We start from the raw sequence: 16,180 nt of genomic DNA, 5'->3' as shown, positions 1-16,180 counted from the left end.
CGATCAGTCTCCCAGCACATCAGAGACTGCCTCCCTCCCTCCTTCCACCCACACCAGTTCGCTTACAGGGCAAACCGGTCCACAGAGGACGCCCTCACACTGTGGATCACAGCTCAGCGTTTAACACAATGATCCCGGACATTCTTTTTAACAAACTGCTTCAGCTCCCTGCACCTGGATTAAAAACTTCCTGAGGAGTCGCCCACAGTCTGTGAGACTCAGCCCCCACTACTCCTCCACACTCACACTCAGCACTGGTTCCCCCCAAGGCTGTGTTCTGAGCCCTCTACTGCTCTCCGACGACACCACCGTGGTTGGACTCATCAGCAACGAGGATGAGACAGCATACAGGGCTGAGGTAGAGAAGCTGTCACTGTGGTGCTCAGACAACAACCTGACCCTGAATGTCCATAAGACAAAAGAACTCATCATGGACTTCAGGAAGAACAGACAGGACCACCCCCCCTCCTCATAAATGGAGAACCAGTGGAAACTGTCCTCACCTTCAGGTTTCTGGGCACCCACATCTCTGCTGACCACTCCTGGACGTTTAACATCCGGGCCCTGGTGAAGAAGGCTCAGCAGCGGCTTCACTTCCTGCGCGTCCTCAGGAAGAACAACCTGAACACAAAGCTGCTGCTGGCCTTCTGTCACTCCTCTGTGGAGAGTGTTCCAACATCCTGCCTGGGTGTGTGGTTCAGGCTCCACAGCTGAGGACAGGAAGGCGGTGCAGAGGGTCATAAACACTACCCAAAGGGTCATCGGCTGCCCAACCTGGAACACCTCTCCACATCCTGCTGCCTCAGAAAAACCAAGGCCATCACAGGAGAGCCCTCACACCCTGCCTACCACCCGCTGTTTGATCTGTTGCCCTCTGGGAGACGCTACAGGGCAACAAGGTCCCGCACCGGCAGACTAACAGACAGTTTCTTGCCCTGGGCCAATCGGACTGCAAACATCCATGGACACACACACTTTCCACTCACTCACAGTCGGTCTTACCCGACTCTTTTATATATTTTTATCCAAATGTTTTTATGTTTATAATGTCCTTTATGTTGTTTTTTTGCCTTGTTTTTTAACCTTTGTGGTGCAGGATGGCTCTGCGGAAGCAGTGCAATGACAATAAAGGCTATTCTATTCTAAGTGGTCAAAATCAAAAAGCAACTTCAGCTTGATTGCAAATCAATAAATTGTGCTAAATTGGAAATTTTTCCTCCAGAGTTGGATGAAGATCCGCTAAACATAGTTTATTTCAATATCCTCCCACTTGGAGATTTCAAAGTGACGGTACATTTTAGTGCTGTTTCGTCTCAGCATGCTCCTCACTCCCATCACCAAGACCAAGTACCGCATCCTTGGGGACAGAGCGTTCTCCATCGCTGCCCCTACCCTTTGGAACTCCCTGCCCCCCCGCCATCCGGAACTCCGATACACTCCCCTCATTCAAAAGCCAGCTCAAAACCCACCTGTTCAAAATCACCTACAACACCTGATAAAATGTTCCTCTCTGCCTAAAGTCTGTAACAGTGTTTTTCTCTTGTCTTTTTTTTTTTTTTTAAACCCATCCCCCCCCCCCCCCTCCATGGAGGATCTTTTTCCTTCTTTATCCTTTTTTTTTTTTTTTCCTTTTTTCCTTTTTAATTAAGTCTATAACATAGATCAAAACACAATTTTACATAGGCTGTTTCACTCATAAGTTTAAAACTGTAGAAATTGTACAGATAATAATAATGAGAAAGGATAAGGATAATAAAATAATGATAATAATAATTCAAAACAATAAATAAATGTAAAAATAAAAAACATTAAAGTAAAATGTAGGAGCTATTTGTTATTTTGTATATTTGCCTCACTTATTAGTTAGTTATCTTTTGGGGGTTTAGTTTGGGGAATTAACCTTTTTTGGTTGTTTATGATATTTAGTATTGTTTGAGTTAATTTGGGTATTTAATTGTGCTTTTATTTTGAAAGCAAGTGGTAGCTGGGGCGCACTGGAGAGTTTACTTATGAGCAGGCAGTCACAGGTGAGCAGGCACCTGGGAGGGCAAATAGGTTTTTACCAGGGCAAGAGAGGCGGCAAAGGCCATTGTCATTTGTTTGTTTGCTTGTGGTTGGAGAAATAAACCGAAAGAAACGTAATTTTTTGCCTGGACAATGGACTCAATTACCTGCGTAAATTCACTCCCATGGTGTCTCAGTGGCCGTTTGATTTGATTTAGTTTATTATGGTTTTGACATCTTTTTTGTTTTTTGATTATCGACATAAGAGGACCAATAGCCAATACATTAAAGAATAAATGATCACTATAACAAAAAACATTTTATAGCAAATCTATCTTTTTTGAGTTACCTTTTAGGCTAGTTTATTATTTTTTCTTTGACTCAGTTTTCCCAATGTTCCCCTTCTATAAGTTTAATCCATCGTTTTCCATACATTTCATTATTACCTTTGTTTATAATGTCTTGTTTTTGTCTCTGCTTTCTGTTTGTTCCTTATGTAAAGCGTCTTTGAGCATTTGGAAAAGCGCTATATAAAACTTATGTATTATTATTTTTATTATTACTTTCAGATTTGAAATGGAAAACTATATTTGAGGACAAAAGTAAAAGTTTGGACATCTAGCTTTAATGTAATTTTCGTCGTAAAAAAAACATGCAGAAACCACAGTCATACAGTTCATTAAGCACTGCTGCATTTGCAGTCTCATCAGAAAATGCAATACCTAGATTACACTGGGGTACTTGGAGTTGCTCCTAAACCTGGGGACTTCTAACCGCTAGAGGGCAACAGCTAAATTGACGTTGCCACGTCAATTTACCAGAAGAAGGCAGTCTCTGACGTCAACGCGTATGCGTTGAGCATGCTTACTACGCTTGAACATAAACAAAGACGGGACGTAGCTCTGCATTAAATTTTATCCCCGTGATTTTATATGCTCACTGTTCCGAGAAAACGAAGAGCCTCTCACATTTGTAGCCATGGAGAAAGCACTACTGATGCGAGTGAGCGTTTTTACCGACCAAGGAGGGAGGAAATACATGGAAGATGTCACCGAGGTCATAGTCGAGCCCCAGCCGGGAGAAGATGAGCCTACGTCCGGTGAGCGAGAGGAGAGCAGTGTGGGTGATTGTAAATGCAGTTCTCCGGCTGAAGATACGCACCCAGAACTTATTGGTGACACCTTGGAGACTAAAAACGAATTCTGCCAATCAGTGCGAACGGAAGGCCAAAGTAAGTTTGTGAAGACATCTTCACCGGGAAGTCGGAGCCCACCGCGGCTTCAACCGAGTACCACAAGTAGCTCCCGCCGTTCCGTCGCTTTCTTCGCTGTGTTTGATGGCCACGGTGGTCGAGAGGCTGCACAGTTTGCACGCGACTATTTGTGGGACTTCATGAAGAAGCAGCGCGGATTCTGGTCCGACTGTGACCGGGAGGTCTGCGCGGCCATAAGCAAAGGATTTGTTGCCTGCCACCACGCTATGTGGAAAAAGCTACGTAAGTTTATCAGCACCTTACGAAGTTGTGATGGTCAGCTGTCATTCATTCGATTTCATAAACGATTCCAACCCCACAGTTTGTATAGCTTATTGGTCCCAGAAAACGCCAGACATTTAAATCAGACTACAATCAGCGGCCTACGCCATGTATGTTGTGCTGTTAGCTTAAAGCCAGACTTACGAGAGTATTCTACCATTTTTAGTTGGCTTCAAAGCAGTATAAGTTGTCTGACATTTGTGTCGCTGTACTTCGTATAGTTTGTGTACCCTGCGGTTTGTATACAGAATTATTTGAGATGTAGTTTTCTCTTCTGTATTTAAATATGGTATTGCCCGGAAAGTTAGCTGTAACCTCCAGCTCCACTCAGAACAAAGCCCGTCACCGTGGCAGCACAGTAACACCGCTTCACCACTACAGATGCTTGTTTCTTAATGTGCAATGTATTCTGCTAACTTAAAAAAAAAAATCTTATTCATAAAGAAAACCTGTTTGAATTTTCGACAGTGAAAGCTCGGTGCAGACACCGGCGTCTGCCGAGCTGTCGGGCTGGACTTGCCAGGGCATGTCAGCTGTTTTTAGCCTAACCTCGCATATTAGTGTGCGTGCAGCGCGTGCGTACAGCGCGTGACTGATCGAGCTTACACTGGGAACAATAGCTTTCGGACAGATAATGTCCTTAAAGTCCAAAAGTTGTCATCAGGCAAAATAGATCTAAAAAGGGGGGGTTGGGAAGGTCGATAATGAAGCGTTTATTTTCAGCCTGTCATTGTGTGTAGTTGTGTGTGTAGTTGGAGATGTGTAGATGGTTGTGTGTAGTTAGGCGTGTGTAGTTGTGTCTGTAGATAGGTGTGTGTGTAGTTGTGTAGTTGGGTGTGTGTGTAGATGGGTGTGTGTATTTAGGGGTGTGTAGTTGGATGTGTGTAGTTAGGTGTGTAGTTGTGTGTGTGTGTGTGTGTGTGTAGATGTGTGTGTGTGTAGTTATGTGTGTAGATAGGTGTGTGTATTTAGGGGTGTCTAGTTGGATGTGTGTGTATAGATAGTTGGGTGTGTGTAGTTAGGTGTGTGTAGTTGGGTGTGTAGTTGTGTCTGTAGATAGGTGTGTGTGTAGATAGGTGTGTGTGTAGATGGGTGTGTGTGTAGATAGGTGTGTGTGTAGATAGGTGTGTGTAGTTGGGTGTGTGTGTAGTTGGGTGTGTGTATTTAGGGGTGTCTAGTTGGATGTGTGTAGTTGTGTGTGTGTGTATAGATAGTTGGGCAGGTGTAGTTGGGCGTGTGTAGTTAGGTGTGTGTAGTTGGGCGTGTGTAGTTGGGCGTGTGTAGTTAGGTGTGTGTAGTTGGGCGTGTGTAGTTGGGCGTGTGTAGTTGGGCGTGTGTAGTTGGGCGTGTGTAGTTGGGCGTGTGTAGTTAGGCGTGTGTAGTTGGGCGTGTGTAGTTGGGCGTGTGTAGTTGGGCGTGTGTAGTTAGGCGTGTGTAGTTGGGCGTGTGTAGTTAGGCGTGTGTAGTTGGGCGTGTGTAGTTAGGCGTGTGTAGTTGGGCGTGTGTAGTTGGGCGTCAGTGTTTCCCACAGAATCTTTGGAAACTACTTTTATTTTATTTGATTGATTTGCACACATTCATTCAAATATATAAAAAAATACACAGCAAAAACCCAACAAATTAAAAAAAAAAAGGAATGTGTGCTGGAGATGTCAGAAACCCTTGTGGGCTTATAAGGAAACCTCATCTTGTCATTAAAACCCAATGATAACAAATGTAATAGAAAATATTTACAGGTTAAAACTAAACTTCATGAAAAATATGAATGGATCATATACAGTGAGTACTTATGCCTTTCTGAGAAACTTGAAAAGGTTTTCCTTGATAACAAAGGGTGTGGGAAGTACACAATGAGTTCAGGAACACATCAGAAGTGGTTTGGTTTTGATATCTTTAAAAACAAGAGGGCTATTACAAAATAAAAGCCATAAATAAGACTGAGTCATATACACTGATTACTTATACCTTTTAAAAAATAATTAAAAGGTTGTCCTTGATACAGTAATAAAGGGTGTGGGAAGTACACAATGAGTTCACAAACACATCAGAAGTGGTTTGGTGTTGATATCTTTAAAAACAAGAGAGATATTACAAAATAAAAGTCTAAAATGGAATTAACTATGCACACTGAGTAAATGTTCTACCTAAAATGATTTTTCTGGAAACTAAAAGGCTGTGAAAGCTTTATAGTGAGTTCACAAACCCATCAGAAGTGGTTTGGTGTTCATTGGTTGAATATCCAGTGAGAACAAAAAAAGGCGTTGCACTTTTGCGACGGTCCCTAAGCGCTCCGGCTGCCGTAGTTCACTTAGAAGTATATTCGGCGCGGTTACTCTGATCTTTCGCCACACTTGCTTACTTTGGTGAGTTGATAAAGCCTGTGGTATGTTAGTCTTAGTTTTCTGTAAATATTAATACCATCCTGAGGCTAATTGGTGCGGTTTTCGTGACGCTATTACAATTATAAAGCCAGAAAATAGCCGAATGTCGAATATAAAACCAACTTCACCCGCTCCGCCTGGTCGGGACGGATGAAACACCTTATTTTAAACAGAAACTATTGAGCTTACTATTTTTTTAAGCAACATACTGGACAACATACTAGTGTACTCGTCATTGCTCAAATTTCACATTATTTCTCATAATATAAATAGGTCAAAAAAATATGTTTGTCAACGAAATCACGATGATTACAGCTGAACTTTATGCACGCGCACCCACTGATCGATAACGTGTGTCAATCGCCCCGACAGCGACTAATAACACATAAACCTTTTTTGCCACTAAACTTCAAAACTCTGACATTGCACACTTTAGGACATGTTTAATTACTAATTCACCTGTTGTATAGTCATATTGGTTGGTTTTCGAGGAAATCGCTGTGTTTCAAAAAAAAAAAAAAAAAAAAAAAAAAAAAAAAAATCGCTGTGTTTCAAACGATTGGGATTCGGAAACTATGGCGGCCCGCCATAGTTTCCTCAATGTATGGGAAACACTGGGTGTGTAGTTGGGTGTGTGTAGTTAGGTGTGTGTAGTTGGGTGTGTATAGTTAGGCGTGTGTAGTTGGGTGTGTATAGTTAGGCGTGTGTAGTTGGGTGTGTATAGTTAGGCGTGTGTAGTTGGGTGTGTATAGTTAGGCGTGTGTAGTTGGGTGTGTGTAGTTAGGTGTGTGTAGTTGGGTGTGTGTAGTTAGGTGTGTGTAGTTGGGTGTGTATAGTTAGGCGTGTGTAGTTGGGTGTGTATAGTTAGGCGTGTGTAGTTGGGTGTGTATAGTTAGGCGTGTGTAGTTGGGTGTGTATAGTTAGGCGTGTGTAGTTGGGTGTGTAGTTGGGTGTGTATAGTTAGGTGTGTGTAGTTGGGTGTGTATAGTTAGGCGTGTGTAGTTGGGTGTGTATAGTTAGGTGTGTGTAGTTGGGTGTGTATAGTTAGGCGTGTGTAGTTGGGTGTGTATAGTTAGGCGTGTGTAGTTGGGTGTGTATAGTTAGGCGTGTGTAGTTGGGTGTGTAGTTGGGTGTGTATAGTTAGGTGTGTGTAGTTGGGTGTGTATAGTTAGGCGTGTGTAGTTGGGTGTGTATAGTTAGGCGTGTGTAGTTGGGTGTGTAGTTGGGTGTGTATAGTTAGGCGTGTGTAGTTGGGTGTGTATAGTTAGGTGTGTGTAGTTGGGTGTGTATAGTTAGGCGTGTGTAGTTGGGTGTGTATAGTTAGGCGTGTGTAGTTGGGTGTGTATAGTTAGGTGTGTGTAGTTGGGTGTGTATAGTTAGGCGTGTGTAGTTGGGTGTGTATAGTTAGGCGTGTGTAGTTGGGTGTGTATAGTTAGGCGTGTGTAGTTGGGTGTGTATAGTTAGGCGTGTGTAGTTGGGTGTGTATAGTTAGGCGTGTGTAGTTGGGTGTGTATAGTTAGGTGTGTGTAGTTGGGTGTGTATAGTTAGGCGTGTGTAGTTGGGTGTGTATAGTTAGGTGTGTGTAGTTGGGTGTGTATAGTTAGGCGTGTGTAGTTGGGTGTGTATAGTTAGGCGTGTGTAGTTGGGTGTGTATAGTTAGGCGTGTGTAGTTGGGTGTGTGTCAGAAAACGTGCTGTGATCTGCGTATAAACCGTGCACTATCAGTTAACCTGCTCTTTTTCTTTCTTCTGTCTTCTCAGCTGAATGGCCAAAAACCCTTACAGGCCTTCCCAGTACATCAGGCACCACTGCCAGTGTAGTGGTCATTAGAGGAAACCGTATGTATGTGGCCCACGTTGGGGACTCTGCTGTGGTTCTGGGGGTCCAAGATGACCCCATAGTCCCATTCATCAGAGCTGAAGAAGTCACACAAGACCACAAGCCTGAATTACCCAGGGAGAGGGAGCGTATTGAAGGTTTGGGGGGGAGGTAAGTTTTAACACACAAGACACTCAATTGTTACTGGTTCCAGTTCCTGGTTAAGGTAAGGACATTTCTGGGAAAACATGACCTCCAGCTTCACTTTATTTCCTTTTCCCCACCCTCACTATTCGATGTCTGGGAATAAGTGCTTGATAAGAAGAAGAAACATCTCCTTTTCACAGTAGTAAATCAAAGTGTTCTCTTTTGAGTGGGATTAGGTTCTTCGGGTTGTCTTTGGTATGTTTATTGATGGTCTCTTAACTAGTTTGACAAAAACTGTACAGCTATGCTCATATGACATGACTTTACATATTGGGTCTGAGACCTTCTCCGAGCTGTAGACTGTGCGATCAAACCAACATTTCTACCCTTTTCTGTGAGGGCTTATCTTCCATGTAAATCTATCCAAATTCAGTGAATAGACATGCTCTTTAAGTTACTGGAATGGTGAATTATGTCTGGTGACACGGTAGTTCTAAAACCAGGTTTTACTGGACAGTCTAAAACAGTCTAAAAATATTTTAAGCGACAATGATCAGTCAGTCTTATTGGACTTATTTTTGAGTCACTATTCATGACATGTTTAGCCCTCTGACAAAAGAAACTGAGAATTATGTGAATGAGAGAAGCCTTATTGGGAATCAGGTTGTATTAATATATAGACTAACACTTTACTGTTTGCTGCATGTACAAAGCGCCATGGTCCACTTTATTCTTGCTGAGCATTTCCATGCAGAGTAATTCCACCCCAACCTAATTGAAAGGATGTGTTAGCCTGGTTTTGAGGAGCTTAATTTTGGGCACACTACCATGTTTTTGGTGGGACTAACACAATAATTCTTTTTTTTTTCTTTTTTTTTTTCTAGTGTCATTTAACCTGATTTTAATAACTTTATTCTTCTCTTATGCATGTATACCGAGACAAGGGCAGTTACTTGAATGGTGATTTTTGTCACCATAAACATCAGTTTATTTCTCTTTGCTGTGAGACGTAAACCAAGACATTCATATACATACATATGTTTCCATATTTCTATATTTATGGTCCAGTAAATAGCCAGGTCAAACTGGTAACTGAAGCTTGGCTTCATGTACGACTTTCGTGTCACAGGAAGGTCAGTGTTTTTTTATTTTTATTATTATTCTTAAATGCGTCATAATTCAAAGGGCCGAGCAAAGAGGAAAGTGACAAGATAATAGGCTGCTGACAAAATGCACAACAGGAGATGACAACCCATCCAGTTTTAACAGTCCCCTATTGGCTTTGTTATGGTGACTATGAGACAGACTCTCTGGCGTCTCACAGGAGACCTCTGGACTCGCACACACCAGTGTTTGATAAGATATGGGATCAAAATAGAGCAGATAATTCTGCTTTCTGCTTGCTTTTTTGTGTTTCTACTTGTTGGTCAATTTTGCAGATGCATGTAGTGTAGATGTCGACACAAAAAGCGTAAGCGTTACAGATAAGTAGAGAGCCTTTGAAACATCTTGTAAACTAAACACTGGGAGTTTTCCATGCTGTGTTGTCTGCCCTGCACTCTGCTCCAGAGCCTTTAGCGTCGTAAAATGTGTGTCACATGGAGACTCTCCTTCTATCTAAATGAGCTACAAACCAGCTTTTGTGGACAAAAGTCTATTCTTAATTCTCAAAACATTCCGAGATTTTTATTTTTAAAAATGAATGTTTGCTGTATTATTATCTCTGCAGGCAGAAGAGAAGATTCAGTAGTCAACCTCAAAAACCTTGACTGTATTGTATCAGATTATTTCTACTTTTGGTGGTTGTTGGAAATCAAAACAAACCAAAAAAAAAGAATAAAGTGATTTTTAAAAAGATAGTATAAAAGGAATTTCAGTATAACATTTATACCTGAATATGTAACAAAAAGAATGCAGTAAAGCACTGTAAGGAGCACTGTGTTCATCATCCTCATCATCCTCATCCTCATATGCAGGAGGAGAAGGAAAAAGTTGTGTGCTCCATGTTTTGGATGTGAGCTCGATGCAACTGTATTTCTGCCTTTCTGAGGAGACTCAGACGTACCTTTAGGTTATTCTCACGATTGGTTTAGCTGAAATGTTCTATTTTAACAACCAGGCACTAATTGGTGCATCTATTTAATATACTTTTTTCAGGTTTTAAACTGTTAAGAAACTGTTCTACACATCAATAAAGTGCAGAACATAGTTGAACTAACTGGGTACAGTGCGTATTGTTATGTGATGTGTCGGCAGCATTAGACTTAGCTAATGGTGTGGAATATTATCCGTGCTGTGTTAAAACTGTGTTAAAAGCCTCTCTCTTATCTGCTGACAGTGTGATCAAGAAGTCAGGAGTGAACCGGGTGGTTTGGAAGAGGCCGAGGCTTAGTCACAATGGACCAGTCCGTCGGAGCACAGTGATCGACCAAATACCTTTCTTGGCGGTGGCTCGAGCTTTAGGTTAGAAAAACATTTGTCAGTGTAACCTCAGCTGTTACTAATGCAGCATGAATGATATTTTCATAATTATTTCCACATGGAATTGATTTAGTAAAAGTCTTCTGTGCCCTTAAATGAAAAACATTGGGTGGAATGTTTTTTTACACAGTCTGCGAATTGTTTGTCAGAATTTCATGTCCAAGTTGAAATTGTCCGCATTTTGTCCAATCTGAAACCACTGTCTGAATCATTGTCTTAACCTGAAGTAGGGGTGCGCGATCTGACGATATAAAATCGTGACTGGCGAGGAAGAGTGGAGAATCGCAGGCGATCTACCAAATTAGAGAAACCGTATAGATCGCCTTTGCCAATCAGCGCAATGATTTATTATTATTTTTTTTAATGCTGGTGTGTGTCCCCGTTAAAAGACACGGATACAGATGTCCAGTTTGTGGCGGATTTATTTGGCTGTGGTTCTTCTGGCATTTACACACAATAAACCCAGGGTGTACAGGCTAATGTTAGGTGAAAACAGCAAAGGGAAAATTACAAGCTGTTCACTGCTGCATCGGGAGGAGAAACGAAACTTTAAGCCTGGTTTATAGTCGGTAACGCAAGACGCAAAGCAAGACGCAAGAAGAAACGCAAGAAGAAACGCAAGCCCTTGCGCGGTTGCAAGCCCCCCATTGCGAGCTTGCGTGTGTCACCTCAATTTTCTAAACTTCACGCAAGAAAAAGACGCAAGCCTACTACTTGAAAACGGCATACTCATCGATCTGACAGCATGCAGAGCGTTTACACACAGTGCACTTCACTCCTGTCCGAGCCGAAATCAGCCAGCCTGAAAAGCTGATTTCCCTTAAGTTATAAACTCTGTAAATATATAACTTTAGCAACATTTGAAACATTTTCAGGCGAGAAAGTAGTCGTTTAGACCCCCAAGGTGTTGAAAATCTGACAAAATACCGGCTATTTACAAGAAGAAGAAGCATGAATCACTCGAAGAGGTCCTGGCGGTGAATTTCCTTTCATCATAGTAGGCTTGTCATTGAAAAAACCCGCTACTCCACCTACTGTCCTGGCGGTGAATCGTCACGCAGCACACGCAAGCGCCGGCAAAGCTAAATGAAGTATAAACGTCTCGAGCCATTAACATAAACGCAAGAAGAAAGCGCAAGGGCAGTAAAAAGAAGTATAACTCAGCCTTTACAGCGACATCGTCTCACGCACAGGTGCGGTACATTCAGGAACATCGGAACGTCTATGGTGCGTTCACGAACGTTGGACGTATGAAAACTCACCGTAAAACACAATATGAACTAGAAATGCACTCAGAGAGTGCAGACCTCCGCCAGGTCGCGCCACCTTGTGGCAGGTCGCAAGATTGCAGCACGAACAGACGAACAACCAACAGACTCGGGCGATCACATAACCTCATTGGCGGAGGTAATTAATGTATTTAACTGAAAATAACCAAACAACATGGGCTTTCTAACAGGTGGAGTCAAGTCGTCATCAGTGGTTCGTTTTTCTAGTTCCGGTTGCTTCACTCTCACTGTGTCAGATGTCATTAATTAGATCATTATTTTTCATCTTGAATTGGCTTACAGTTGAATTACAATGTGTTGATTGCCAAATTCTTTCTTTTACTCCTTAGCTCTTCTGTGGTTCAGCATGTCGACTTAACTCTACTGTAATTGGTCTTTCTTTTTTTTTTTTTGGATGGAAGATCGTGATAAAAAATCGAAATCGTGATTTTATGCAAAAAAATCGTGATACAACATTTTTTCCATATCGCCCACCCCTAACCTGAAGCTTTTAAAAGTTTTTAACATCGCAGATTTATTCAACTGAAAATCTATGTGTTGAGAAGACTGTCAAGCTGCTCACTTGCAACAAAATCCCAGTGATTATTTTTCTTTAGTTATTATTTAAAGACTCTCCCTGTTGAGAATCGAGTTTTTAACCTTTCTTCCATGTCTGTATGATGGTCATATGTGCATAGCCTTGGTACCACAGTTCTCAAGTGTCAATCTCCACAATACAAATTCAACTTTGATTCTCCTACATAAAAAGCATAAGCAAAGCACTAATGCCAACTTCTGCAGTTAGGCTAATCTTATTGCCTTGACAACTTTAAATTTGAACATCATTAATTTTATGTAACAGTCTTACAAAATCTCTGCCCACTTCTCCTCATGGAGCTGTTAATCAGAATGGTCAAACTAAGAGGAAGATGCATCTTTAAAACCAGACTTTAATATAGATAGTACTGTCCTTCCTTTGTTTAGCTTTACAGACTGGTCTGCTATCATATGTGAAGGGTTGGCATTTTTTTTTAAGATCGGTTCTTACCAACCAGTCGTATGAAAAAAGGTTTCATGGCAGAAATCTCTTGAGTGTTTTTTCTCCCTTGTGACAGGTGATCTGTGGAGTTATGACTTCTACAGTGGGGAGTTTGTAGTTTCTCCAGAGCCAGACACTAGTGTGGTGGTCCTTGACCCCAGAAAGCATCGTTACATCATCCTGGGTAGTGATGGTCTGTGGAATATGGTGCCACCTCAAGAGGCCATCTCCATGTGTCAGAACAATGATGAGGAAATGGTAAGGCTGCCCATAAACGGTTGTGCTTTGGGACCAGCGTTGGTGTCTGGATACTAGTGATTTTTAGACTAACTCTTAGATAAGTGGCCACAATCAAAATAAATTGTATTGAATGATAATAGGTAACATATACCTCATTATGGAGCCATGACACTGTGACAACAAACTTTCCTGCTGTAGGCACAGTGTGGCGTATCGAGTGCTCGGCAGCTGGTCAGCCATGCTCTGCTGCGGTGGCGCCAGCGAATGTTGCGTGCTGACAACACCAGCGCCATTGTGATCGCCCTGCAGGAGCCGGGGACCTCACAAGAAACGCTGCACCATGAGGAAGTGCTGCTCGACCTGGACAAGGTGTCCCAGTGTCCTCCCGCCTCAATCTCCCGTGCAGATACTCCGCTGCTTCAGGTGAGGAGAGGGCCACCGCCATTTTATTTCCAATGACATGCTTTGTTTATGGTTGTGAAGGCATGATCATTTATTCTGGGCCTCGACATTCACAACTTTCCTACACCTGCACTGATTTCTCATCATTTAGCTGGATGGAAACGATCTACATATTATTAAAAATTCAATGATCACTTCTCATAGGTTGCAACCCAGCCTGAGATAAGTGGAAGATAACGGATGAATGGATGGAAATTTAAGGGTGTGAGAGCATTATCCCAATGAACCAATCAGTCCATGTTATGATTTTCCCAAGAGTTTTGTGTGTTGGTGCCAGAATGATGTTTGCCTGCTTTCAGTTTTATCAACTGTTTCATGCATACTGTATAGAAAGAAGAGTGAAAGGTGTATTATCCTCATCGGTAAGCCATCAGTGTTCTTTTCTCCGGCAGCGTCCTCAGGACGAAGACTCTAACTCTGCCATTTGTGAGTTCCTGCCTGCCCTTGAGCGACGGGATGGACTGTCTGGAAGCAACAGCTTGTACCATGTGAATTTGTCTGACCCCTTCGGTCCGACTTCACTTCGGTCAAACAGCAGTACAGAGTTGCCCAGTCAATCCTGTCCTTCTGATAGGACAGTAGGCAGCAGGATAACACACAGCAAAAGAACTATAAATGGATCACCACCATCACGGCTGTTGTCAAAGAAGGCCCGGCGCAGGACTTCTGACAGGCCACCGCTGGTCCAACACAATGCAGAGAAAAAACAGGACTCCAACAACGTCTCTCCCATTCTGCAGCAGCATAAGACCACCGTGTGTGTGTACTGAAATGCACTTCCCATTGTCAGCATTTCTATTCCTTATGTCGGCAGTTCTGCTGCACATTGTTACAGCTCAAAGCAGCCTTGCTCATAAGGTTGTGGTGAGACCTGTCTTGTAGCTCAGCGTCTCTATAACTGTCACTTGAAAAGTTGTTTTGTTTAGTTTTTGAATGGATTCTATTTGTGTGTATCTTTTCTTTTTCCCTCTCAAATTGTTAATGAAATGCTGAAAAAAGGAGCAGTGTGTTGGATATTATGACATCTAGTGGCAAAAATGTTGATTGCAACCGATGTAGCCTGAGTAGCCCTGATCCCGAGAGCTGAGAGCTGAATATGAGAATCGCCTTCTGTAGATCCAGGGTTTGATTTGTCCTTCCAGGGCTACTGTAGAAACGTACCGCTGCAACGTGTTATATGGCAGCCTTAATAAGAGGATCCGTGCTGTCTATTGATGGAAAACTCTGATTCTTATTTGTAAATGTAAATGTATTTTATTTATACATTTATACAATATTGTTACATTTCACAGGAGTCTATCCTAATGAAAGTGTTTCTGCCAGTAGATATCCCTAAATCCTACACATTGGAACTTTAAATGTGTCTTACTTCACCTCTGTCTCTAGTTGTAAGATTTAAGTTCGACTAATGTTGCTGTTGTAAATACGGTGCATTTTATAGCTGAGTATTTAAGTAAGTCAAACTGTTTATGTAAAACAGATATATTTTTTATACATTCTTTAATTAAATGATGATATAGAACATTAAAATCCCTTTTCAGAGGAGCTCCACCACAGCTTTCCTCATTAACCCCTCACATGGTAAACATGCCATTGTGTGCAGATCTTAGTGTTTTAACATATTTATCTATTGTTATTTTATTTAATCACTGGAGATTTGTCTTGAATATGAACTGGAGGTGCTGATACAGTCACAAATCAGTATGATAGTACATTGTGTGTATTGATGTAAAAGTATGTGTAATGCGTGTCAATGATATATTTTTTTTAAAGTATATATTTGTCATAATACAGTTGTCCCCTTATGAAATTTTTTTCAGTGGAAGGTGTTTTAATTGCACAGTGGATCTTTGGGAAAATTCTACTAACTCAATTATATTTCATTGTTGTTTGTGATGAAGCTCGCTTCACTCTCCTGAGCCTGCGCCACCGATTTATACTTTTTCAATTTCACAAGTCTCCAGGAATGCCTTTGAAAAGCCATCTGCTTCTGCAGACGTTGGTGTTTCTGTCTCTTAAATTGTAGATCGCTCCTTCTGAGTTTCTTTCTGAACATCCAGGTTCATGCACATCCAGGTCAGCTTGTCATCAGTTCAAAGGAACTGATTTAAAAACTATTTACAGCTAATGCTTCTAATTATTTGGTATTCTCAGAGTTCCATTATAGCTGCACTATAGATGGCACTTATGTCGTACTCCATCATATGCATGTTGGTCCCTGTTGAGATGGAAGTGTTTGTTCACCAGTCGACCCAGGCACCCTATTTTTCAATTGGACGGGACAGTACTGGTTCTGTTTTGGTGAGGCTGTCCCGTGGCAGCTAGATGTAATTCTTCTTAAAAAAGCAATGCTCCCTCTAGCTGCATCTACACTTGTATTGGTACAGGTGAATGAGAAAGGCTCTTTTGTGAGGAGATACACCCCGCATGGACTTTTAGTGGATTTTTTGGCACTATTATCATGACTTGGATAAGGGATTTGTTTTCTTTAAGAAATTGTACAACTGGGAATGGATTACGTATTTTGAGGGTGTCATATGACACGTAATCTAAACGTTTTAGAAACTATGTGAAGTTTGCAGGACATTGCAAAGTTTTTTTGGTTCTGTTGTATGTGTAGGAATCCAATAATATATTTTCAGCTCAACAGAACAATGACCATTACACAGAAAACATGGATTTCTAGGTCTCTGTTAAATGTTCTATGATGATTTTTTTTTTCTCCAGAAAGTTAAGTGCACTTTCTCTCTGTAACTAACAATATAAAAATGCATACATTTGAATTAAATCATTCAGTCAGAGCAAA

General features: G+C 41.6%; 1 protein-coding gene across 1 annotated transcript; it reads left to right on the top strand.

Moving 5' to 3' along the window:
• The first annotated feature begins 2,850 nt into the window (after positions 1 to 2,850).
• ppm1da (protein phosphatase, Mg2+/Mn2+ dependent, 1Da) lies at positions 2,851 to 16,180 on the top strand. Its single transcript, XM_075474188.1, has 6 exons — positions 2,851 to 3,499; positions 7,680 to 7,908; positions 10,223 to 10,347; positions 12,749 to 12,930; positions 13,111 to 13,335; positions 13,767 to 16,180. The coding sequence occupies exons 1-6, from the start codon at positions 2,983 to 2,985 to the stop codon at positions 14,142 to 14,144; spliced, it is 1,656 nt and encodes a 551-aa protein (XP_075330303.1). The 5' UTR covers positions 2,851 to 2,982; the 3' UTR covers positions 14,145 to 16,180.

This window comes from Odontesthes bonariensis, chromosome 9, assembly GCF_027942865.1.
Source record: "Odontesthes bonariensis isolate fOdoBon6 chromosome 9, fOdoBon6.hap1, whole genome shotgun sequence".
Classification (NCBI taxonomy): Eukaryota; Metazoa; Chordata; class Actinopteri; order Atheriniformes; family Atherinopsidae; genus Odontesthes; species Odontesthes bonariensis.
This window is presented reverse-complemented; position numbering and strand designations above follow the sequence as displayed.